Here is a 27,552-nt window from a genome sequence, read left to right on the forward strand (position 1 = left end):
AAATCCATGGTTCGCAAGTGGAGGAAGCAGGAAAACGAGCTTCGCCAAGTCAAGAAGACGAAGCTGAGTTTCCGCGGAAACAAGGCGAGGTGGCCCGAGTTGGAAGACCAACTCGAGCAATGGATTAATGAACTCCAACCGCTGGACATCGGTGTAAACAGGGCCTTCAAAGTGAAGTTGCGAGCGGCGTGGGAGCGATGGATGACAGATGGCGAACACAGCTTTACTAATACTAGGAGGCAGCGCCGGTCGAGTTACGCCACAATTTGTGAATGGATTGTGATGCTTGTTCGAGCTTTCGCACGGCAACGAGACTGACTCGAACATGTTTTACCATGCCTGCGCCCAATAATACGGTGCGCCTTATCTATTTGTTAAATACAGAAATAGACCCCATAACTGAGACTGCTCCTTTTAATGCGGTGCGCCTTATGGTCGTGAAAATACGCTAATTAATTTTTCACAGCATTTGCTCAATACTTTGTTAATACCCCTTTGGCAGCAATTATAGCTTCGTCTTTTTTTTGTGTGTATATGATGCTACAAGTTTGGCACGGCTATCTTTGTCCAGTTTTGTTTCATCTTCAGTCAGCCTAAGTGTGAAGAAAATTCTTTGGCTGCTCTAGCGCCGAAAAGAAACATGCTACCATTTGACCTCCAACTTCAGCTACTGTACCTCAGAGATCTAGTGTAAAAGAAAATGTGGTTTCTGAGTTTTTGGTTTTCTGGAGCACCCGCACGAATAATAAATAAATAAAAATGTATTATGAAATCCCTTTTACAATGAGGAACAGATTGTGTTCTACTTCAAAGGGTTCCACTGTACTTGCAATCATGACTGAAGGCTTTATTATCAGGAAGTGGCAGGAGCATGTGATGCACACAAACACACACGCTCAACCTCCATGGCAGCACTGTGTCAGTAAACAAAAGTGGTCTTCTGGTGGCAGCGGATTCTTTGCATTCCCTCTCTGTAAGACGTAATTCACATACCTCTAACACTGCCTGGAATGCTCCACACACACACACACACACACACACACACACACTTGACACATCCATGATGCATTCCTTGGAAAGTGCTGCTTCAAACCTCCACACGCTGAGCCGCGGATTCCGGTGCAGAGCTCATTGGGGACTAGCAAATGCAACACACTCACTCGGTACTATTGCACACATGAAGGCCTCATTCCATGCATCTTATTCATACAGCTTTAAAAGGTGTATAAATAATCAAAAAGATATGTGGTAACTACTTCGGATGGGTCGGAACCTAACCCCCACGGTAAACGAGGGATTACTGTATTTGAAGATGCCAAAAAAACTAATTTCGAGAAAATGTATAGGACATACTGTACGTATTTTTGGGTCTGTGGACATGCAGGGACTTATACGAGGCAGGGACTGGTGGGGTGACGTGTGATGTCAGTGGGTCTATGTGCGAGTGGCAGCTGTTAACTACTTAATAGCTGCAGCGGTGCCTTGCTATACGAGTGACCCGACTCGAGATACGAGGCGTCAGTCGGCCAATTTTAAGTCCGCTAGCTTAATGCTACCACACGATACGAAACGCCATATATGGCCTCAATAGTAGCAACTATGTAGCAGTGTTACAATGCTTCAAACAAACGGGTATTTAAACAAAATGACGCAGCAACAGATGTAGAGAGACAATATAGCAATACTCAGGCAAATATTCTTTATCCCCGACTAAAACGACTAATATTAATGCAGTTTACTGAGTCACTTACAGTAGTTGTGAAACTCTTCTTTGTTTGTGTGTTAAACTGCCCCACTGGTGGCCAAGTTGTGCATACCAGAAGGAGCAGCAACGATGCACAAACTGTTTCATTCTTTATATTTAGTTTTATCATGTTATTTCTGTTTTTATAAAGTAAAATATTATAGAGTGTTTTGTTGGGTTTTTGTGGGAAGCTGGAACAGATTAACGGCATTTCCATTCATTTCAAAGGAAAAAGATTTGCGACGCGAGCATGGTCACAGAACGGATTCAACTGGTATTTCAAGGCACCACAGTATTTAGAAGGCTAGTTGCGCACATGAAAACGGACGCACATAACACTGCGACCCCAGAGAATCTAAGGAAGCGTGCCTGAGCCACACGGGCACGGGGCATCATTTGGACGTGCTTTCGGCGTGCGGGATTAGCTCCAGACTGCTGAGGTTTCCTCGCAGTGTGGAGAATGAGGACAAATTCATATCAAAGGACAACATTAGTGCTGGCCGGCCAGCACGCCATACGGCCCTCGTCCGTGTATGTGTGTGTGTGTGTGTGATTTGAACAAAATAAAGGACAGGGGAAGTGGGGTAAGGGGGGCTTTCTTACGTAACATGAATAGGCGCAGTAAAGTGAAGCCAGCAAGGCTGAGTCGGAATACTCCACGTTTAACAAATAAGAGCATCAAATGACTTTTAAAGGAATATTTGTTAAACACTCAAATGCATACACATACTGTTCCTGAACACACGACAACATAAATGAGCTTCAATAAGTCATGTCATACCGCTACATGTGGGATTGTTGTTTAAGCCTCCTGTCCAATCACATTCTGGCAATGCTAATTATTCAAATGTAAAAAAAAAAAAAAAATAAAATAAAAAAAATAATAATCTGATACTTTTCCCCCCCTCCCTACAGTTGGAATTTACAACCAACTCGCTGAACCAACAAATATGGTGAAAAACAAACACCACAAAAACAACAAACAAGTGAAAACTAACTAACAGCAATGAATGCCTTGCTTGGTGGGGCAACGGTTTTACTTCTGTCAATGAGCTATTTAATACTTCAAACATCCATCCATCCATCCATCCATTTTCTGAGCCGCTTCTCCTCACAAGGGTCGCGGGAGTGCTGGAGCCTATCCCAGCAATCATCGGGCAGGAGGCGGGGTACACCCTGAACTGGTTGCCAGCCAATCGCAGGGCACATACAACCAAACAACCATCCGCACTCACATTCACACCTAGGGGCAATTTAGAGTCTTCAATTAACCTACCATGCAAGTTTTGGGGATTTGGGAGGAAACCGGAGTGCCCGGAGAAAACCCACGCAGGCACGGGGAGAACATGCAAACTCCACACAGGCGGGGCCGGGGATTGAACCCAGGTCCTCAGAACTGTGAGGCAGACGCTCTAACTAGTCCTCCACCGTGCCTCCAATACTTCGAACATTGGCACTAATTCCATAGTTTTGGACCTAAAAACAATGTGCGGAAAAAAATATCCCCCTCCCCCCCTAACACACACACAAATATACTTGCGCACACACTGTGGCAGCAACTACAAAGAGATTGGCCCTGCCGCCGTCGAGCGGCCATCTTGAAACACGAATAGGCCTTATCGCTGCTCCCCGGCGTGAGCTAAAGACGCCTCTCTGCTAAAGCTGCATGTAATGTGTTTGCGTTTGTCGTCAGCTGCGCTGCTGCTGATATCCCGGTACTCTTAATCCTGAGATGGAATCGGAAGCACGAGCATTTAGCTGGAAGCTGCGGTCGTGACCTCTCGTGGCCAAATAATACGTCTGGAAAAGAAGCATCGCTGAATCTTTGAACTCTTGCCAGTTTTACAGAGCTCCCGGCAAAACCCACAGGTGGCAAAAGTACTCACACACTGTACTTAGATTGAACTACAGAAAAAAATCAACTTAAAAGTAAAGGCGAAGCTGGCTGGGTATCGAATCTGCGCTGTCTGCACAAAATGCAGCAGCACGTACCGCAACACTCCCAGTGCAAAAATTTTACTTAAGTACAACAAAAACGAGCAACAAGGTTTACAGTAAGTAGACTTAGCGTACATCCGGGTGGGCCCGCGACTCTCCTACATAACCACTGATGGGCTCGGTCGGCCATTAAACACACATCTGCTTTACATATTAGAAGTGACACCAAAGCACAAAGTGGAGCTTTCATCATGGAGACTGGCTCCATGTAATATGCAATTAGCAGGCCACACACACTGATGTGGTTTGTGCTGCCTACCAAGAAAGAAAGAAAGGAAGGAGGAGGTTTTCTTTTTTTTTTTTTTTTTTTGGTGACGAAAAAGAAACGGAGAAGACGGCAGGGCAGAGTTTTCCGTTTAATTGACATGTTGGAAATGTTTCAGATGAGAAAAAATGACGACAATGCGTATCGCTTTTAGAGAGAATAACAGGCCACGCGGAACGGGCAGTGCGGCCTACGGCAAAGCTTTGATTAGGGGTGTGGAAATATGGAAACAGCAACAATGGACGACTATTTTTAGGGTTCGATATGCTGTTTGTGTGTTTTATGACTCTCTCTATGGAATGACTTCATGGAGCCAAAACAGTGCCGTGTAGAAGAGAAGAAATTAGCATGAAGTTAATGAGTGTTGCTAAATCTATTGACAATGAAACAAGCATTGACACTAAAAATGATTGCAGTGATAAATAAATTAGGCATTGAACCTCAGTTTTTGTGATTAAACCATTCCATAGTCTTACAAAAACCGAACTATACGAAAACCAAATCAAGATTTCCCATAGCAAATAATTCAAATCCAATTAATGTTCCAGACTCGAAAAAGTACGAACAAAAATTGCATTTCACAGACAAACAGAACACTCCAGTTGCAATCGATTCAATGCCGTGATAATGAAATGACCTGGATGAATGAGAATATCCACAGGCATAGAGAATAACTATAGTGTTACATATAGGAAACAGTGTAAAATAAATAGGACTAATAAAGTAAATAAATGAAAATTTAACATCACCTCCATCTTAATTCAAGACTCTCGATGGCGTATGGAAGACGGTGAGGATGGGAGATGGAGGAGCCATTTTCGTAGTTCGCTACAAGTTCTCTCTTGAATTCTATCGTGTTTCTCGCCTTCTTTTCAGATGACTGGCACTTGAACTTTCTGTCACATTGTGTAAAAAGTGGTTCAACAGACAGCAAGGTAAATTGCACAATGTTTTTAATATTAACTCAAGGCAACGACAACGCTCCCGGTCTGCTCGGCAACACAAGTTGGGGCAACATCGGTGCAACACATTCTGTAAAAAGTCAGGCCTTCAAAATAAAAGCACACTAATTTAACACCACAGTTTCGCCAAACTTTCTATGGCCCTTTTATTTTTAAACCCTGACTTTTGACTTTTCGATACGTTACGCCGATGTTGTCTGTGTAAAAGCTTGCATTGTGGAATATGCCTTGCTGTCAGTTGAACCCTTTTAATACAATTTCTGAAATGCTTTGGATGAATGAATCGGATGATGCTCATGATGATGATGAGAAACAAAGGAAGACTGAGTCACGAGCGCATGGCATGGTGCATTCTGGGGAATGAATGGCCGAGTCATGTGGGTTTCTTTGTATGAAAACTGTGATATTTTGATGAAAAAAGTCATCGAAAATAAATCATGAAAATTACAGCATACGAAAACCAAAGTTCTGCTGTATTGTATTTTTGTACTTTTCAATGTCAATCTTCAGATGTCTCTTTCACGTCAATCTTTTTTTTTTTTTGTGACAGTGGTTGTATTTTTTTGGGTAGTTAAGTTTGCCATGACACTATGCCCTACCACTATGCTGATGACCTCATGCGGCCTGACCACCTCCTCTACTCCCTTCAGACATTCCTGTGAAGTATGATGGGAATCTGCAGTGCAGTCGGAGACGGTTTAAAACGGGCTGAGACGGTCAAAGGTGGGTCGCCCTCTGATGTGCATGACCCGCAGATTTCAGGCCTTTCAGTGCGCTACAATGTAGCCTTGTTTTGCAGGTGTTTCAAGCAGCAATGTGTGATTGGTTCAGTTAGCGTTGGTCTCCTTGAAACAGAACTGGCCAGAAACCCAACATCCACCACAACTATAATCTACAAAAACGGGAATCAAACAATGGATTCTAATAATGGATTCTGAAAGGTAAAAATTTAAACTAGCGTTTAACAAAAAAGGTTTCAGGCAGCTTATCCCATTCTTTTCAACAATCAACAGTTGTGTTTGGTATGATACATATTTTTGTGGTGTTTCCATCGTCAAAAGTTGAGAAGGGTAACAAAACCCCCGATCAAGTACCCTTCCATTGGTATTGGTATTCCAGAATAATAAATAATAAGTAACCACATAAAGATGTAGTGTCAGGCTAGAGATAGACACACTGCAGACTGTTGAAAGGCAGCGAATTGCCACTTCCATTAGAAGATTTGGAGTTTACCACTTCCACCCATATTCCCAAAACATGCATGTTAGGTTAATTGAAGACTAAATGGTCCATAGGTTGTCTACATGTCACCTGCAAATAACTGCCGACCAGTCGAGGGTTTAACCCGCTTCTCACGCCAAAAGTCAGCTGGGATAAACTCCAGCTACCTGCAGTCGTAAAGAGGACAAGCAAGGAGAGAAAATGGATGGATGGTTTTACACTTCAAATTAAATGCCAGTTTGTTAAAATTTGTCTTACAAAGGTCCACTAGCGTAATGCTAATACCCAATGCAAAATGCCATACATGGGTTAACAACCTAATAATGGATGTTGCGGTGTGAAAAACCAGGCATAGCAAGACATTTAGATAGATAATATAACATTACTCATTGGAATATATTCTTTATCCTCTGCGAAAAACAAATCTTCTTTGTTTATATGCGTTTATTATACTGCCCCTTGGCGGCCAAGACGCACATACCTGAAGGACCCATTTAATGGATTAACGCATGGAATCATGATGAATAAACTTAATTTTTTTTTTTTACATTCTATTTAATTACTACGTGGCATTACTGTATGTTTTTTTATCAAGTAAAATCATGTAGAGTGCTATTTTTATTTAAAAAAAAAAAAAGGTCACAAATACTTTTGATGGCTTTTTATGGGGGGCTGGAACAGATTAATGGCGATTTTTGCAAGAACAGTTTTTGCTCCGTTGGTCCGGACTGACTCACAGAGAACCACACAAAAGTCTCTCCCTGACAGGAGCACTCATCCATTTCCGCCATTGTGTCCGCGGTCTCTGCGGTGTTTTCATTGTTCCCGGCCTCATTAGACCTCTCATGGGGAAACACTGAAGGGAGTGCACAACCTCATCACTGGGACAGGAAGAGGAGATGGGTGTGGAGAGAGGAAGCAGGGCCAAAGAATATCATGACCACCGGGTTAAACCTTAGCACTTCTGATCCATTACGTAGTCAGCACGGCAATACGCACTTTGGTTTCTGACTAACTACAGTCCAAATGAATGACCGTAATGTATGCTGCCAGAAATCCTCTGGAATTTTCATTAGAATTTATATACAACACTCTCTGAACAATGATGACCTGAGAAGTTGTGCTATGGTGCTGGTCTGTGAGGATGTAGTTATTTTTAGCTGGGGATTAATATGCTTACATATTATGGAATGTTAAGGGGGTATTGGTAAAGGGTGGCTGGCGTCCTCCATGGTGATACAAGAGGGAAAGTGGTGAGGTATTAGAGGACTTTTTTGCTGGGAACAGTCCTCATAAGCCAGTCCCAGCAAAGTCACGTAGCCCCATCAACAACCCCCCTTTTCCTCTCTTCCTCCCTCCCTCCCTTTCTCCCCTGCCCGTGTTTTCATAAACTCGGGTTAATCCAACAAAGCACCTGCACTCACAGCCCAAAGCTCCGATCTGAACCTCATCATCGCAGAGCAAAGACAAAAAGTGCTCGTCTCATTTGCGCACATTTGCTCTTTTTGTCTATTTTCTACCTTGAGTCCTCCCCCACTCCCCACCTTGGCTGGTCTCTCAAGAGTTATAACGGCCAGCTACAACAACAAACCGAGTGGCTCTCAGCCGGGTGTGGTGGCCTGTGGAGCAACAGCTGAGTCCTGTTGTTTCTCCTGGGACTCTGACAGACAACTCCCCCCCAGACCCACATTTCTTTTCCTCCACCGCACTTTCCCTGAAATGTTTTGCTCTCTCTTGGGGTCAATGGTGGCCTCGCTCTGAGACAACCTGACTCCTAAATGTAGATTTTTCTCCGCTTTTTCCTGTCCCTACCAAGGGTGACAGTAAGGCCTGGTACACACAAGGATTTTTCAAATCTTTAAACATTTTTATCTGTTACAAACCCTACATAAAGATAAAAGAAAATGTCATTTAACAGTTTTAGTCGTACTGTGTGTGGTGTGCTCTGATAATCTCAACACGGAACACCACACAAAAAGATTCTGTTTGCTGCCAATCTACAAACTAGTCCTCTAAGGCCAGGTACACAAAGACAATCGGGCAGTTTTTGTGCCGATATTGCCCCTTCCGACCAAGCACGTCAAACGTCAGACAGTCTTATGGCTTGAAGGATTATCCTTAGGCTTGATTTGTGTCAAGAGTGGATTCATCCCGATTTTAGGGTCCGAAACAGGTCAGGCCAGACAATCTTAAATAACGAACGCAGTATTTATGACTAAAACCCTTCATGTGTGTGGGAAATGCCGACTTCTCTTGAGTCATGACACTGAGAATGGTTACGTGGAACAGAATGTAGCCAATCAAGGCAGCACCCAAGACTGACGAATACGGAAGCAACCGTATATGAAAATAAAAATGTCTTATCCGATGTTGCTTTATGTAGAAAAGTGGGTCCCTCAGACGGCAAGAAGTATTTTCCAAAGCACGTCGTTTTTTGAAAACATCACCATTTTGCAAGTCTCCGGCAACGTTCAGGAACACTCGGGGAAACATCAGCGCGTATGTTGAAGTGATCTTCGGTTTTGTGAGATCACGTGTGATTGAAAAAAGATACATACTATATCCATCCAACTTCTTTACCGCTTAACCTCACGCGGGTCGCGGGCTGCTGGAGCCTATCCCAGCTATCTTCAGGCGGGAGGCGGGGTATACCCTGAACCGGTCGCCAGCCAATCGCAGGGCACAGAAAAACAAACAACCATTCGCACTCACATTCAGACCGACGGCCAATTTAGAGTCTTCAATCAATCTACCACGCCTGTTTCTGGGATGTGGGAGGAAACCGGAGTGCGCAGAGAAAACCCACCCAGGCACGGGGAGAACATGCGAACTCCACACAGGCGGGGTCAGGGATTGAACCCCGGACCTCAGAACTGTGAGGCAGATGTGCTAATCAGTCGCCCACCGTGCCGGCTTATGCAGCACTATCAACCTGCTCACTACAGTAAAATGAAATACAGGTATACCTCAGTATATCTCTGTGCTCAACTGAACATGGTGTCTTTTACACTGAAGCTGTTATAAACTGTTAAAACAATGTATGAGCGAGGGAAAAACAAACGTGTACTTGTTTTATGTTTCCCTGCTGTATTTTTTGATATCGCAATGTATATTGCCCGGTAAAAAAATTAAAATAAATCTAGATGGCATTTCCCCCCAATATCGTACAGGTGCAGCCCTAATTCATGGAGTCATGACTCAGGAGTAGTCAACTTTCCCCACACACAGATTTTTGGTTGTAAATATTGAACACGTTTCATATTTAAGAATGTCGGCCCCGACCCGTTTCACACGCTATTATCAGGACAAATTCACTGTGAACACACCTCAGACCACAGGATAATCTTACAAAACATAAAACTAGCCTGGCGTTTGTCGTCTTTGGCGAGGAAGAGGCAACATCGGGACAAAAACAGCCCAATTATCATAAGTGTGTACTGGGCCAAAGAAACATTACTGCGACACAATGACCATCAGCTAATGGCTGATGTCACAGATTTGAAACACTTGCCACTATTCTTCGATAATATTGTTGACTTTTGATTCTGTGCTTCTTTTTCAGGGTTTCGCGTAGCACAATGCAGTCATGCTTTTACACTGTCCTTCTTCTCAGGGCTTTTGCATAGCATGCTCCCATCATGTTTTGTCACACTCTCACTCTGGATCTTTTTCAGGCTGTTGCGAAGCAGGCTGCTGGCACATTTTGCCATGCTCTCACGGTGCGCTTCTTTTTCAAGCTTTTGGATGAGCCCACAACTGTCTCACTCTTACTCTGTCCTTCTTTTCCAGGCTTTAATGTAGCACCCTGTTGTCACATTTTGCCACGCTCTCCTTTTCAGGCCTTATTTAAAAGGTTAGCAGTGGCCTGCTTTGTACACTCTCAATTTGTGCCCCTTCTACTTTTGTGTAGCACATTACTTTCATACTTTGTCACGCTCTCAGTATGTGCTTTGTTTCCAGGGTGTCACACTTGAACTATGTGCTTCTTTTTCAAGGTTTTGTGTAAGCATGCTTCTGTCACATTTCGTCATGTTCTCACTGTGTGCTTCTTTTTCAAGGTTTTGTACAGAACGATGCTGTCACTCATTGTCATGCTTTCGCTCTGTGCTTCTTTTTCAGGCTTTTGTGTAGTACAATGCTGGCACGCTCAGTACACTCCCACTATGTGCTTCTTTTCGAGGCTGTTGTGTAGCACGCTGCTGTCATGCTCTCACTCTACTCCTTTTCAGAATTTTTTTTAAACACTGCAAGGACTCACAGGCACTCAGTGTGCCAAACCTCTATGCGAGACTATGCGACGGCACAAATGCTCCAAGAGTTGTGGACCAACCAGTTGCCTCACAGTCGTGTGTTACACACAAACCCGAAAAAAGAAGCACACATCAAGAAAGGTCAACATCATATAGCAGAACCGAGGCGAGATGTTGTGCAACATTGTCACAGCCACAACTGGCATTGAATCGAGGGTATGGCTACCAATCCTGTTTCTTTATTGTCAGACCTCGTAATCTGCCTGTTCCCATTTCCCTCTTCCTGTCCGTCTATCAGGCCCTCACTCCTCCGGTAAATTCTCTGACACACTTCCTGTACGCTTGAAGGTTATCAACACATTTTCTGAGTCACATTCACCAATGTCACAATTTTCACACGCTAGTTACAAACTAAATGACTTACGAGTACCCCACATTTTTCAAAATATGAGCTGTTGCTTGGCCAATTTTGCGCTTTGTCTTGCAAGCAAAAAATTAACATAGCCTACAAGTGAGCTTTAGTCAAGCCACTGTAAGCTTAATGCTGACATATAATGGGAAAAGCCATTGACGGGTTAAGGAGCAGCACAATGTCCATTGAATAGAAGCAGGAAATCATGATTTTTTTTCTTAATTCACATTTACTTTCTCTTAAATTATGTCATTACATTTTTATTAAGTACAACACTGTAGAGTTCTATTTTTCTTATTAAAAAGGTTAAAACATTTTTGGGGAGGATTAAATGGATTAGTGGCATTCTCTATCCATTTCAAAGGGGAACGTTGATTTGAGATACGGGTGATTTGAGTTAGCAGCATGGTCACGGAACAAATTAAACTCACAAGTCTGAAGTTTAAAATAGAAGTGGAACAAATGGTAAGGAACTACAGACTAGGCAGAACTAATAAAAAACATGGACGCACACAACAGTTTTGAGCAACCAACCGTCATTCTACTGAAATTCTAATTCTCAATAAAGCCAGTCTCCACATACCGCAAAATCATCTTCAATACTGAGCAGGGAAGATAGGAAGACTTTGCACTTTAATTCAACAATGCTGCTATTTTGGTTAAGAACGGAGTTTAAATGGGTTCACTGGTTAAGTCATTAATGTGCGAACAACTATAAACTATTTTTGTCCTGATACAAAAAAGGAAAACGTAAATACAGTATATGAAGGTGCACAATTTGGTATTGCATGTTAACCTTGGTGGAGGTCTGTACTCTACTGAATGGCATTTTTAATTATTATGTTAAAGCCATCTCTACTGTGCTGTGGTTGGACAATATATGTGCAGGGAACCAAATGGCAATAACAACTTCAGAAACGGCATGTGTGCAAGTGTTGCCAGTTGAGACCTGCCCTATGTTTAATTAGAGACATGACTCAAAGCCAAATGATGTGTGGTCAGATGAGTAATGGCTGAAAGGGCACCCCCCACAAAAAACACAAACACGCACGACAAAACTGATAATTATAAAATCCAGAGAGCTTTTGCGTTAGCGTGTTGTTGTAAAAGACTTGAGGCCTTCAAGAGAACCAAAGCTTTAATGAAGCTTACAGGCCATGACACACATAGGCTACACACTGTCCCAAGGTTCCTGGTAAACCGCGGATGATGAAGAGCAAACCAGCAGCCAGTCTTCCACTACAAAGACCTTTTGTGCCACTATTTTAAGACCGATCAAACATAATTTGAGATTGTTTGGGAAAACACACACAGCTAATCACTCATTGAGACTTCAATGATCACTCACCACCCGAGTATTCTGAATCAGGGTGAAAAGAGTTAAAAAGAAAGCACAAGTTTGCTAACAATACAACACAGGTGGATATTGTAACTCAACAGTTAATGATGTCTAAAGTGGAAATTATGGAAATTGAAGATGACATAAACCGATATGGTCACAGTGTGAGGTGCCTTTGAAAAACTTCTGGGAAGACACCATGTTTGTTTTAAAAGTAGTTACAGTGGAAACGCAACAATCAAATGCACTAAAAGCTTATACAATTTGGAGTTCAACCACCATTTTGAAGAACAAAAAATATGCATGTTTTTTCCTGCATATGAAACTTGGAGGCAGCCACCTCCATCCAATTCCGGGCAATCGCTGGCTCTAAAACCCCTGGCATCATGGAAACTGTTATTATCTGACCAGAGTTGCACTAGTTAGGGGTCTTCTTTAACTGCACTTGCGGCATTATGCAGACGGGGCGGCACTGCATCAGAAACAGTTAGATATTGCTTCAAATTTTGCTTTCAAATTCATTTAAGTATTATATGGAAAATTATGCACTCACCAGTTCCATCCTTTTGCTCATAGGGTGGTGCCCTAAGAAAGTTGAATTCATTCTGTGACAACGATCGCAACTCAAAACACTCATATCTCAAATCACCATTCCCTAATGAAATACCATTAATCTGTTGTAATCTCACCTCCAAAAAAACATTTTTGCAATGTGTTTTTGAAGAAAATTGCACATTGTACTTCATAAAAATATATAGCAATTAGTAACATAAATTAATGGATTACAAAGAATCAAACAGTTTGTGCATAATGATTAATTCATTGCGACTCATTCAGGTGTGTGCTACTTAGCAGTATAATTCAGTCATGCAGAAAGGTTTCCCTCAGCTACTTTAAATGACTTGAATGTCTGTGACTATTGTTGTATTGTATGTCTTTATGTGTTCAAATATTCGTTAAATCATTATAAAACCGCTACATTGATACTATTCCTTAGCCCTTCTATTGCATTTTACATTATGTGGTAGCATTAAACTGGCAGACTTTAAAGCAAAGTTAAGCGGTCATTTTAAATACACAATTTGTAATTCTCTGTTTTATGTTTAGTTTGACAGTAAACTAACTGGGAGTGGCATTAAAAAGCTTGAAGCCTCTTTATTTTTTGGGACGAATTGTTGTCTGCCAAACTGCTGCTTTTTGTGAAGTGAGTTGAGTTGACTGCCACCATACAGCGCTCATGTCGTAAGTTTGGGCTCGCAAGTCAAAGCAAAAAAATAAAATAAAAATAATAATAATAAAAAATGGCCGAATAATGGCTTGTATGTTGACGAACTCATAAGTCGGGTCACTCCTACCTGAAGTTTTCTCCTTTTTAAGTTCAATGAATCACAATCACGTATATTGCTTTTTACTTTTACTTTCGAACAGTCATATTAAGAGTTAAAAGATCTTTTGAAACATCTACAAACTTCATTTCAAACAATAAATAATGTGCTGGTCTTTTTTCAGAGATAAATTAGGTCAAGGAAATTATGCCAAAGATGTGTATCCCTTTGTCTCTGTTTAGGTCTGTGAAACGTGCTGCATGTGTGTGTGTGTGTTCTTCATTGCCATTTTCCTAGGGCTCGATGCTATCGCTGTCCTCCATGTGCTGGACAGAACAGTGCCCGAGGAAAGAGATTAAGAGTCGGCATTGTGGCCAGTGTGTGTGTGTGTGTGTGTGTGTGTGCGCGCGTGTGCATCAGATCACCAAGAGGGGATTACCTGAGAGACAAAATCTGGCATACACTACACATCACAACCAATGTTTTCCCATCACTTCTCAGTTCTTATACTGAAGCCTACTCCAAACTTCTTCTTTCTCGATCATCAACTGTATTTTAACATAATACATCGGTCGACTTTGACTTCCAATTCTGTCTCAGTGCAGTTTACACACAAAAGCGACCTGGGTAAAATGCCAGTAAAAATGAGGCTTTTACAGGCAATGTGAAAGGACATGTTGACACTATGTACAAAGACCTTCTGGCACGCATGGCAAAAAAAAAAAAATGCCTATAACTCCAACTCAAACATGAGTAAATTTGCAGGTTGACTGCAACCCTCCATACCGTGCTGTTGTTGCTCTCACAGAACAGTGACCCAGGAATAGGGCAGAAAATTCCTGGCTTTTATGGTATTAAAAAGGTTAACGTACACTTGCTAAAAAAACAAACTGTGATAAAAACATCCTTGGCTGAAGTAATTAAAATACAGGCCCTTCACGAAAGATGTACAGCCATTTAGAAGTAAAACCACATTCTAAAAATGCATCATGGGAATAGTGGTGATAAGACGGCAAAGACAAGGAAGAGTTGGTGCTGAACAGGGATGCAAAGTGGGCCTAGTCGTCCATCTGTGTGTCTGTTTGACTTGTCTGTACGTGACTTCAGCCAGCTGCCAGGCCACAAGACGACATCTCACTGGGCTTCCTGGCGCCGGGAAGCAGGAGCAGTGTATAGGATGCATACTTTCCTTGTAGATGTGGGGGGGAAAGATGGCTTTAAGGGTCCTGTTTATGAAAATAACCCCCCTATGATTGATGATTGGTAATTCTGTATGAGCCCATTTAGGCGAGTGAACAGCTGGTGTGGGTGCCACTGCGTCCCCTCTGCCCTCCACCCGCACTCCTTCATGACACCAACCCTATGGGCGGTTTTATTAATAATATACGGAACAGCAATGAAGTTGGCTGAAAACATCTTTGTCTTAACGCCTACTAGTTATGATTTTTCTTTTTAATCTGTTGTTTTATCTTCTGCTGTAGTTTAAAAAAGCGTCCCTGTTGACATGCACTGTTTACACGAGGGCTGTGGGGCAAAGAGGGGGGCAGAAAAAATTAAATAAAAAATACATCAACTAACTCAGCAAAAATTGGTCGACGCAAAAATTTCTGCCTTGAGGCAATAAAAAGAATGAATAAAAGCATATTAGCAATGCCCGGAACCATTTAGCCACTGTCTGTTCACCGTATGGACATTCTTTGCAGATGGATACACTTTTGGGCCCGTGGAAAAGCATTGTCAAAAATGACAGAGGAGCATCTGTAAATGATTTTTAAGACACTATTAGATGTTTAATGTACAGATAACGATGTATGAGTGGGCTGAATGTTTTTTTTGGTTTTTTACCTAAAATGGTCATCGCTAGCACACTAATACTAATCGCGAATGCTAACCGTTTAGCAAAGTCTCAAATTCTGTACAGAGTTCATACCATACACTCAGTACCAACATATGCAGTTTAAGGACAGAAGTACAGCCCTCATAAATGAGAATGAAATGCATGTTAGTAGTAAAAAAACTTTAAAAAGAAAAAATGGGGGGGGGACATCGATTACTCGACGAAATATCTATAGGATATTCGAGTCTGAAAAGATTCGATAGAGACAGCCATCGTTTACACTAACAACATGGCTACGAAAAGAAGCACTAGTTAACATAAGCGGAGTCAGTGTTGCAACTTAGCAATTTTAGCATCTTTTTTTTCAGGAATGCGACTAGCGTGTTAAATTCCTGCTAAGAAAGAGACAACATGAGCAGAATCATTTCCCATTGTTTTCCATATAAAAAGAAAGGTGTCAAGTAGAAGCAATCAGTCAATTGCACTGATCATTGTCAAAGACATGGTGCCCATTTCTATGTCGCAAAAGCAGTGATTTATCGAAACATTTGACCCGAGGTATGCTCTTCCTAGGCGCACATTTTTTACCACGGTCACCTTGCCTCACCTGTACAACTGTACTTGAGAAAAGCCCTGAAAGAGCTTGAGGTGGTGCGGCGTTACTAGAGCTTGAGGTGGTGCGGCGTTACTCTTCGACAATAGACATATTGTACTGATCAACCGAACCACGAAATTTTACAGCTCATTTTATGATATTAAATTGTTGAACATTTAAAATCTTAATGAACTTAGTATCATGTTTTGTATATGTTTTGATAAAAAGGACATATTTCCAAGAGGAAACATTTATTTTCACATTCTGTCTCCATGTACTGTAGGTTAAGGCTTCGAATTTGTTTTTTGGAAAAAACTGTTTAAAAACTTCTTTGGAGAAATTAAACAGAAAAAAAACGAATATCACTGTCATTTGCTTTATCTATAAGGAAAGGTGACAAAATCTATTAAAAACAATGAAAATCAGATTTTGTGTTGAGTTTACTTTAAGGACATATCGCTCTGCAGTAATTCGCAATTCATCATCATCCTTCTTTCTTGTATGTATTTTGAATTTGGTAACAAAATCTGGAGGACAAATTAGCCTTTGAAAGACCCCTGCAAATGACCAAAATTACCGGTACCCCAAAATGACAACTTCAAATCAAAATGGCAGATGTCCTGTGTATTTGCCGGCATGGGTTTTTGAGAATCTACTTGTGACAGACTTGCTAATTGAAACTGGCTTCAGGAACTGAATTTTTGAAAAATTACAAGGGGATCTACATACTTTATTAGACAGTGATAATAATAACCACTGGATGTTTGCAGCCTTCAAATGCAAATAGCTCAGTGAGGCCCAAATTTTTAGCATTGCATACCTCGAAAGGCACTTTATAATGGGGAAGGAGGGACTCTGAGGAATGATGACACCGTTGTTTACCAAAGCCTTGACACAGATTATATATTTATATGAGTTGATGAAAGGAATTATTAATTTGATTGGATTATATGACATCTAAAAGTAATATTTTCCCAAAAATTTATTAATCTAGCAATAACTTCCATGTAGACAATCAAGTAAATTTAGTCCAATGTCCAACCCTCGCTAACACGTTATACGATGAATTTAGGCTGGTCCATCAATATTAATAATAAACCAGGGCTATGGCAATGGCAACTGTCCTTCTCCAAAGCAAAGGTCAGTGTACTATCAAGTGATCGTGAAGCTGTTAGAATAATTTGTCTTTTCCAAAAAGCGAAGAAATTTCATTGAAAATCTCAAGATTCTGACTCAAATTCTAAAATGTTTTATGGTGTCAATAATGATGCAATGGACTTTCTTCTCATCTTGGAAATTGTTGCGTTACTGGAAAGCTTGCTGGAATTCAATACACCAGCCATCAAGGAAGAAAAGGAATACAATTACACTCTCGACAATGGCCTCCATTATATGCGTTGAATGCCCAGGAGTTGAAGGATCGAGCAAAGGGGAATCTAGCTGCAGATAAAAATACAACCTCTGAAGGACAGTAACCTTCGAGCAGGATGGGATTGGAAAAGGTTAGTGAGGCAGGTTATAAGTCAAGCGCTGACTGACATAACTTTGCTGAATTTAGTGTGTGGATGACGGAGGAGCTTTAGGCACACTATGTTTAGTACTGAATGCAGAATCGATGAAAAGAAAGGAAGGATGGGAGGTGAAATATGTCTGCGCATAGCAGACAAGCATTCCCTGCGAGCATTTATTATTAGCGTGGCGGGCACGGCATCGTTTGCATACGAGCATGTCACAGAAATACACGCATGCTTAAAAGCGGTGATACCGGATGACGATGGCATGCATGCTATGCTTGTCGGTAATATACAGAAATACAAAAGTGGGTCATGTATAAAGAGAAACTTCCAAGTCGCTGCAAATAAATCATTAACAATTAAATAGTGCGTAACAGTACGCCGAAAATCATGGTTTAGTACATACCTTGGTTTTAAGTTCACTGTTTGGTTCACATTGAAACCAAACACAAAAAAACATAAGTGCTCATTTTTGTTTAAACAGGAAAGAAATTCAACAATGTTTGAAATGAAACACGAAAAGAAAAAAAAAACAGCTTCAAACAATGTGCACCAAGAGGGAATAAAACACTGCACCTTCTGTCTGTGAATTGTCAATGTGAAGGAAGCTGTGGTTTATTTCGATTGAGGAAGACAATTTTGTTTGGATATTTATGATTGTATTATTATTATTATTATCATTATAAATGTTCTGTACAGTGCTTTGTCACAGTTGCGGCTGTTGTGAAAGCTCTATATAAATGAAGTATTGTAGTATGCTACATTAGCTTCCCGCGCGAGTAGATAGAGGTCGAATTGACAACTGGACACAGACACAGCCACAAAAAGACGTACCCCTGCACAAACTAAGGACACAATCCAGAAATCTGCTTTGACAAAAGGTAAGACAGTAATCCAACGCATTTTCGCAGTTCACAAATTGACAGATTCGCGGTTTCTTCATTGAAATCTATCCCCAGCTATTCACAATTTTGTGCTCTTTCTGAAACGTCCTTAAGATACCAAGAGAGGTAATTGGTGACAAGGAAGTATATTAAAGCGATACATCACACCTGAAATGAGCTTTGTATGTTGGGGAGGAGCTAAGTTTAGCCTGGGTTGTTGGTGGAAGTTATGGAAGGTCTTCACAGATTTTGTATTTTTTTCTAAATCAAATTATTTGTAAGCCATTTATTTTAAGGATAATGTAAATTAGGTTTGTAATGATAAAGTCTTTAGGGGGTCATTTGTTTGTGGTGTAGCTACAGTGTAAACTTAATACAGGCAATTATAAACAGTTTTCGGGGGGTGTCAATTACTCTCTCTCTCTCTCTCTTTCTCTGTGGCAAGGCTCAGTCACTGGTGATTACTGTAATGTTCGGTTTTGATGGACACGGTCAGAGAGGTAGTTTGCAGTAGCAAAAAAAAAAAAAAACTGCACTGCATCATTCTGAGAGCTGCTTCTTATATTGAGGTTTTCACGTTGCTACACAAGAGTCAGGACCATCCGAGGACAAAATTTGAAATTCAAAACTAAGAACTAAGTGTGTGCACTTGCGCGTGCGTGCGTGTGAAGGCTTCTAATGAAAAGGCAGCCCTTATGTGTTTTCTCGGAGTCCATCTGGTAATAATTGCTGCATGTAGCAACCGTAGCTGTGTTTGGATAAAGCTCTGACATACATGGGGCCTGTCTGACGCCACTGTGTGAGTGTGTGTTTGCGTCGGTGTGTTTATGTGGGCTAGAGAGAGACAACGAGAGAGACTGGAAGAGAAGGGCCAGAGAGCACTGAAGGCCAACAAAACTAAACCGACTGTATCGTCAGCGCTCGTGTTTTTACGTCAGAGAGCTGACACTGGTGTGAGCGTTGGTGGGCCCGGTGTTCTGCTGCTACGCCTCCTCCTCTTTGGGGACATTAGCAAATGGCGCAAGTTGCTGATTTTGTGGCACACTGTTATCAAACAACCACACACAAACACATCTGGAGATGACCTTAGATATGATGAAAAACTGTGGCGCAGAAAGTGATGCAACTTTCATTGAAAAGAACAAAATGACAGCCAATAATTGTTGTTATACAACTGTACAAGGGAACTTTGGAGGAAATTAATACACTAGTTAGAAAAATCACTTTCTTATTTCAGCACTTTGAGTGACAGAACTTTTCCCAGTGTCGTAGTGCTGGCAAACCGATAACAACATGCATTGAGGGATGTCAAGTTTATTTTTAGCAACCTGCCCAAAGGAAGATTGGACAAGAGCATGGTTGTGGGAAAGTTGTAAAAGTACTTCAAGCCTTAATGCAAAACATGGCACCAGAATTAATAAATTGTCAACCGTTGAAGTACAAGCAAAGCTAGTTTGTCTCATTCACTTACAAAACTAATTAAATTATATTAAAAATACACCTTTCACAATGTCAACATACATTATTGTATGTTTTTAATGGAGCGGAGGAAATAGAGACAATATTACAAATTTCCATGATATGAATATTCATAAATGATCCAGCTGTACTGATAATGTATCAAGAGCGACATTAGACAATAGTGTAATGAAAAGCGAATAAATTGGTACCATGATTGGTCAAATTTTGCTTGAGTACTGCAGGGTTACAATTTAAATTACTGACCAACTGTCACGTGATCATTGTCCTGATCGTTAACCACCTCATCTGAAGAAGAAACGATGACTGTATTCAAAAGGAGGCTAGAGTGAATTCACATCAGCAGACAAAACTGAGAGTGACAAGTGAGACCGTCTTCTCAGATGTCAACATGGCCACTCTGTCTTGTGACTTTCTGGCAGAGCCACTTGCCGTAGGTGGGTGCAGAAAAAGGTTCTTTGTATTGTGAGGGTCAGTTGGTCACATCTTCTAGTTGGGGAAGCCACGCGCATAAACAGACAGAGAGTTATTCCCAAAAAAAAAAAAAAAAGAAAAAAAAAAAAAACTCACTCGAAATGACCACAGGAATATATAACAAAGTGAAGGACTTATCTTCCTGATGAAGGACAAAGTTACTCATACCAAATGATCCATACATCAATGGCTCGTACATACAGTATGCATAACATGTACCGTAATTTCTCGTGTATAATGCGCACCCCCAAAGTTGACCTAACAATTCTGGAAAACCCTTCTACCCATGTATAATGCATTTTTACAATGCATGATTTTGCTTCTACCCATATCAAAACAAAGTATTTTTTCAAAGAACTATTCTGAAGTTAAGCACTTTATTTGAACATGTAATACTTATTATTAATACTTATTTACTTGTTCTTATTTTTAAATTCACAGCATTACTTTTATTTAGTAAATGAGAAAACACACAGTTGTGCCCATACGTTTGATTACCCAGGCAGAATTTGTAAGATGGGTACAATTATTTAAAGAAAACATGAAGGGCTAGGCAAAACACATTTAGTTTTATTTTAATGGAATTCAAATTACTATGTCAAGCATTTCAGAAAATCATTATCTTAAAACAAAACATAACCATAAAGAAATTAATTATGGTTGTTGTTCAGTCATATTTAAAAAAAACAATGTCACAAATTCTGCCAGGGTATGTAAACTTATGAGCACAACTGTACATACAGGTATATGCAGTCATACGTACCCCTTTCATATTGGAATGAAAGTGTAGGCTACACCTTTTTTGTAACTTCTTGGTGGCGGCATATTAGAATGAAAGTGTACACCTTTCTCATAACCTCTAGGTGGTGGTGACATTGGAACGAAAGCGTACAGCTTTTTCATAACCTCTAGATGGCGGCATGCATTTATAAACTGTGAAAGCTTTTTAATTTTCCCCTATTCCTATGTATAATACGCACTTTGCCTTTTGACAATTTTTTGCGGGGGATAAATGTGTATTATACACGACAAATTACGGTAGTTCCAATACTGGATTTAGGAACACAGCTAAATTTAAGCACTTGGGCCCTCAAACATGTGGCCTTGTAGAGAAGTATTGAGCCTTTTTTTTCCCCCACCTTTAGAGGTACCATACTTGTGGACAAAAAAAAAGCAAATGCCGATTAGCCAATTACAGCACAGCACAGAACAGAGGTCCGACACTTGTGGAGGTTGAAGAGAAATTGTTTTTTTCACCCGTTTTGTTCTATTTTCAAACCAGTTCATCCGGATGAAGTGTGGTCAACCGCAAAGTTAGTTGAACCAGTCAAAAATCAACAAGCACAACTTTGTCTGCTCGAAAGTAAGCAATATGTATATTATCTGTAAAATAAATGCGATTATGTTGTTAGCTTGTTAACAGAAATGCTAACATTACCCCAATATGCTAACAAGGCTAGCTAAGTCCTCACGGTTACATTTGTATCGGCCTACTTGTTTTTTTCTCGGGGTATAGGGTATGAAGCATTTTGGACATTGAACTTTATTGGGCAAAAATACACAAAATAAAAAAATAAAAATGGAAAATAGTAAATATTTGTCACGAATAACTCTTCTTTGGACACTTTACTGTGTTATTTCAAGCTAAAGGATACCCATTCATCAAATAAATACTTTGATTAATCATTTTGGCCAGGGTATGAATATTTTGGGTCTTTGCTGTGTGTTTTAAACAGCTTTGATATCAGTTAAACCTGTGATGAAAGTTATTACACACCTTTAAAACATCAACATTAACATGCATCCTGGTCCAAATGGGAACCTGGACCTGTGCAGCTGTATGACTCAAGTCACAACACTAAATTGCAGTACCGGTATGGAATGTGCCTGTAAGGTGGCATTATGTTAGAATTACTCTTAGCTGTGTGTAATTTACTGCTGAGCTAAGGCAACAGAAGCTTGAAAAGCAAGAAGGTTGCGAGGGCAAATTGAGGATAGCGCACGATATAAAAGTCAGCGTACTGGCTTTAATAGGCAGCTACAGCCGAACACTGCAGTCCAACAATAGCACGGCTGTGACTATAAATCAAACTATGAACTCAAAGGCCGAATCCAATTTAGACAGCACGCCTTTTTTTAAAACCTGAATGATGCAACAAGTTTAGTTTTTTTAGTTTTGAAAATACACGCACCTAACTGGCCAGACGCCAGATTCACAGCACACATTTTCCATCCTACTGAACGCTCCTAACCTAATCTCAACAGGGCTCCTCTCACAAAGGAGCCATTCACTCACACTGACACACACACACACACACACACACACACACACGCACACACGCACACACTAGCGTTCAGTCTAAACTTTAACCAAACTTGAACTCCCCCAAAAACCCTGCCGTGACCGCATGAAAAGTACTTCTCAGGTTACGATTCGCCCGAAATAGGTCCTAAGTGCATATTACAGCCCTCTGATGACGTACATTAGTTTAGACACGTTACACACACACACACTCACAATGCATTCACACTACCCAGCTTTAGGGAAAATAAGAGCACATACTAAGAATTATTTTAAGATACAAAGGATCCATGGAAGGGATGCCACTCAATTCATTCGGCTTCCGAAACAATTTATTCCTATAGGAAATAATGTCTAAAACTCTGGCCATTATAAAACCTTTACCAATTGTACAGGCAATATTTTATGAACCATATTGTAGCACTCCTTTCATACAAATGTAAAAAATATAATCTAAGACTTCTTTAGGCTGATTTAACTTGCAGATGCTACTCACACACCTCATTTTCTAACATTGATACTTTTCATACAAGTGTAAAAAAAAAAGTTAGGCAATTGTAAGAGTTTCATTGATTTAGATAACTTTAGTGGTGTAATGCGGCACGGTGGACGACTGGTTAGCCAGCCAATCGCAGGGCACATACAAAAAAAACAGCCATTCGCAGTCACATTCACACCTACGGGCAATTTAGAGTTGTCAATTCACCTACCATGCATGTTTTTGGGATGTGGGAGGAAACTGGAGTGTCCGGAGAAAACCCACACAGGCACAGGGAGAACATGCAAACTCCACACAGGCGGGGCCGGGGATTGAACCCCGGTCCTCAGAACTGTGAGGCGGACGCTCTGACCAGTGCCGCCACTTCTGCAACTTTCGAAGTGTTATTTTTTTTCACACCTAAAACTGTTCTCAAAGTCTACAGTATATAGCATTGGGGTCATTCAGCTTTAGAGCTTCAAGTATACCGGAGTCCCCAGTTTACAACAGATGGTGGTGACGTAATCCCAATTTGCAGTTGTAAAGTCATACAGTAAATATTGGTACAAATAACACAGCCATTAATCTAAAAACAGCAAGTAAATGCGGTAAAAGAGCAAAGTAGTTTGTTGCGCACAGTTCATATACCTCCAAATATCATATGTCGTGACCCTAATAAACCCAACAAACCCCCTGTACTCCGGGATTGTTTCAGCTACACAACTGCACAGCATTGTGAGAAGGAATTGTGCAATGGGCCTGGGCCGGAGTGGCAGTTCACAGCTTGGTAACGTTAGCTGACCACCTAAGGCGTTTTGCATTCAGTGTTAGCAATAAGCGAAGTGGGCTTTTCTAAGGCAAAGCTAAGTTGTTGTTTTAAATACACATGTAAATGTTTTTGTTCAATGTTTAGTTTGTCAGTAAACTTCATCTCGGAGTGGCATTAAATAGCTTGAAGCCTCTTTTTTTAAAGTTTACTATCTGCCAAACTGCTGCTTGTTGTGAACTGAGTTGAGTTCACTGCCACCATACAGAGCTCATATCTCAATATTTTCCTAGCAAATCAAAGCAAAAAGAATCGGCCAAACGATGGTTCGGATCTGGAAAAACTCATAAATCCTCTCAATCTTATCTAAAGGCATTACTGTGTTACGTCAGGGACTGCCAGGAAAACAAAAATTTGTTATATTCCCCTCTCTTTACTTTTTGTAAAAGTATAACATTTAATACGTTTCATCATGTTATAATTCGGACTCAGACGTGCAGTGTTTCCAGTACATTTGTGTATATGGAAATAAAAGCTTTTACCAGGATTTTGACCACTTTTTTTTTTTTAAACATTGTTATTATTATGAAAATAAAAATGGGCCATCCAGTAGGCATGTGTGTCTTGCATGAGATAAGATGTCATTTCAGGGGAAATTCAAATGTTTGGGGCCCTGAGTGGAATGGATCAAAATAAGCAAAACTTGTTCTCAAGCTCCACGAATTTGGCTAATCTGTGTGTGTACCGGAAAGACTTGCGGCGCTTGTGGGTTGAGCACTGAAAAACAATCGCTCCATACTCTGATTGAAGAGAGCCAGATTAGGCCAGAGACTTTTAACGCACTCTCTCATAAGAACAGCCATGAGATAGATGGAAGCAGATGGAGAGAAGGTGGAGGAGAAAAAAAGTTCTTTAAAACATCCTCTTTTTTTCTCATCTAGTGTTATCTTTTTCCTCCTCTTTTCACTCTACCTCCTACTCCTCTGTCTCCGTGTTATGAGTAGAGTCCGGGAGGAAGTACGTGGGATTTTCCCACAGCTTGGCAGGACCTGATCCCAACCCACCCCCTAGCCCTCTATTTCAGTCTCCCCCTGCGTCTCATGTCAGAAGGGGAGTCTTGAGGAAAAACATTCATATTCCACGGCTGAGCATTCAGGGATGTTTCTCGGAACTTTACACCGCTCATTTCCACGGTCGTCTATATACCGTGTTGTTGTTGCCACGACAACAGAGTGAGGCAATGCAGCTATATATGCCCTTGAAGCTGGCTGTCATCTTATGGCAGTTATCTTGCGCAAGGTCCCAGGAGTAGGGAGTGTCACAAATATTTGAAAGGTTTTCCCTGAAACATGCACCGAGGGTGTAGAAAGGGTACCGCTATACCAGGGTTGAGCCAACATTTGTGCCACATTGGATTTTTAAAATGGACAGATAGGCAGGTTATTTGTAGATTACTATAGGTTAAAAAAAACAATTAAAAGTTAAAATGTGCATGGAAAATAGTTTTTTATAATAAAATATTTCACTCTTTTTTTAATTATGTATAACTAATTATAATTAAGTTAGCTAAGTGATTATTAGTTTAAGTTAGCATTAAGTTAGTTTAACAACTATTTAATCAGATAAATAAAATGTTAAATGTATGTCATTTTACTAATATTTGTATTTTATTGTCCACAATAAATAAAATAACACATTCATTTTAACTGACCAATTTTAGGAAAACATCCCCAAATTAATGCAACAAGTATATCCATAAAGATACTTGTACAGTGGTGCCTTGAGATACAAGTGATGACCACAATCTTAACTCAAAATCCTTATATCTCTGCCCCCTGGCCCCAAAAAAAGACATTTTTGTTTTTGTTTTTTTTTAATCACGAAAAAATGCACTCTATAATATTGTACTTTGTAAAAACAGAGTAATAACATAAAAATAAATAAAATATAAAGCATTAAACAGTTTGTGCATCATGATTTGATGGTGCAATTAACTTGGTTGTGCTGCTCCTTCTGGTGCCCGCCTTAGCCACCGGGAGCTAATACTCTAAAATAAAGTCATGCAGACCCAAACGAAGAAGAATAGACTTCTTCTTCGACTACTAATCAGTAAGTTGCCTTAATTTGTATTTTGTAATTTTTTTTCATATTAATAATTTTTCATAAAGAATGTCATCAAAAATATCTGCATGCATATGTTGTTTCACCATTTGTGTTCAAATACCCTTTGCTTAATGGGTTGTAAAACTGCAACTCTCAATGCTAACTGTTAGCATGTCAATGCGATATTCCGTTACATGTTAGCATTAAGTTAGCGGAGGCCGTTCTTAAGGCAACGTAGTTTGTTTGTTTTAAATATACAACGTGTAATTATCTTTGTTTCATGTTTAGTTTGACAGCAAACTTCAACTGGGAGTGGCATTAAACAATTTGAAGCCTCTATTTTGACGAATTGAATTGAGTTTACTGCTACTACATAGCAAAAAAAATAAAAAATTCCGAATTACAACGTATATCTCGGAAAATTTGTATCTCAAGACGCCACTTCGTAGGATAGCTACAGTTTGAACTCTGGAAAATATTAATCCAAATATAGGTCTGTGCACTCAGGTACTGTAAATTTAAAAAGCCTAAATTCATAGGTCGCAAAACCAGCTTAAGACCAACACCCTGATAAAGCCCGGAGGGTCGATACGCTTCGGTGTTTTTTAAATGTTTTGAGCCCTATAAATAAAGGCTTTTTATATTTGCAGTGTCCAATTGAGTGCTTGGACATGAATTACTTCCAACTGCTTTTTTCAGTAGTGATCCTGCTCCCCTCTGTTTAGTCCAAATATAACTGATCTAAATGGCAAATTGGATGAAAATGATGCATTGACCACTTAAAATAGAGTTTGCCACAGTGTTTTACCTCTGCTGCCTGGGTTTCCTGATGTAACAATGTCAATCCTGTAAGGTCCTCCAGGAAGGAGTGTGAAGAGTTAAACACCTTCGACAGGAAGTGGAAGCCTTCCTTTTCATAATGGTCCAGGACCTAGACAAAACAGACACAGGCACAATGTAAATATTAATATAAATACAGTGGTACCTTGGCTTACGAGATTTGTTCAATTGAATTGAAATGCAATTAATCCATTCCAGCCCCCCCAAAAATATACCAATTTTTTTTGTTTGGTTTTTATTTACTATATATATATATATATATATATATATATATATATATATATATATAGCACTGTATTGTTAAAAAAAAAAGGATGTAAAGGAATTCCCTGTTTTTTTAAGTGTAATTATTGTAGCTCAAAGACAACAACAATGGTGGGCATGTGACGTTATTCGCGCTTATTGAACTGTCTACTCTTTTCCTATATTGTATCTCAAATTTTGTCTCTTATATCTGTAGGTTACTAGATACCATTATAGGGGGAAACAAACCTAAATGTGAAAATAATAATTTGTCAGGAATCCAAATAAAATAAAGGCTTTTTGTCACCCAGTACCAGTTTGAGGTGTGGCATTTTCTTAAATTAATCACGATGTGTCCAATTTACAGATTGTTAATATATGCAGAAATGTATTTTACTTAGTTTAACATAAAATACTGCACAGAATACTATCTGAATACATTATTTTAGTGATGGAAAACTATAAGTGGATGCTTTTGTTGGCGGGGGGTCAAATAAGGATTAATCACAGATCAGTCCCTT

At 40.2% G+C, this 27,552-nt stretch overlaps 1 protein-coding gene across 6 annotated transcripts in view; it reads right to left on the reverse strand.

Moving 5' to 3' along the window:
• Positions 1–27,552, reverse strand: part of atg7 (ATG7 autophagy related 7 homolog (S. cerevisiae)) — a 54,936-nt gene that overhangs the window by 1,961 nt on the left and 25,423 nt on the right. For 5 of the 6 annotated variants that reach the window (XM_061783781.1, XM_061783782.1, XM_061783783.1 and 2 more), the window contains one exon: positions 26,757–26,879. In XM_061783781.1, coding sequence (XP_061639765.1) covers positions 26,757–26,879 — 123 coding nt within the window. Of the gene's footprint in view, positions 1–6,280; positions 6,358–26,756; positions 26,880–27,552 lie in introns of all 6 variants that reach the window. The other variant, XR_009790027.1, reaches the window with a different exon arrangement.

Source organism: Phyllopteryx taeniolatus, chromosome 9 (assembly GCF_024500385.1).
Source record: "Phyllopteryx taeniolatus isolate TA_2022b chromosome 9, UOR_Ptae_1.2, whole genome shotgun sequence".
Classification (NCBI taxonomy): domain Eukaryota; kingdom Metazoa; phylum Chordata; class Actinopteri; order Syngnathiformes; family Syngnathidae; genus Phyllopteryx; species Phyllopteryx taeniolatus.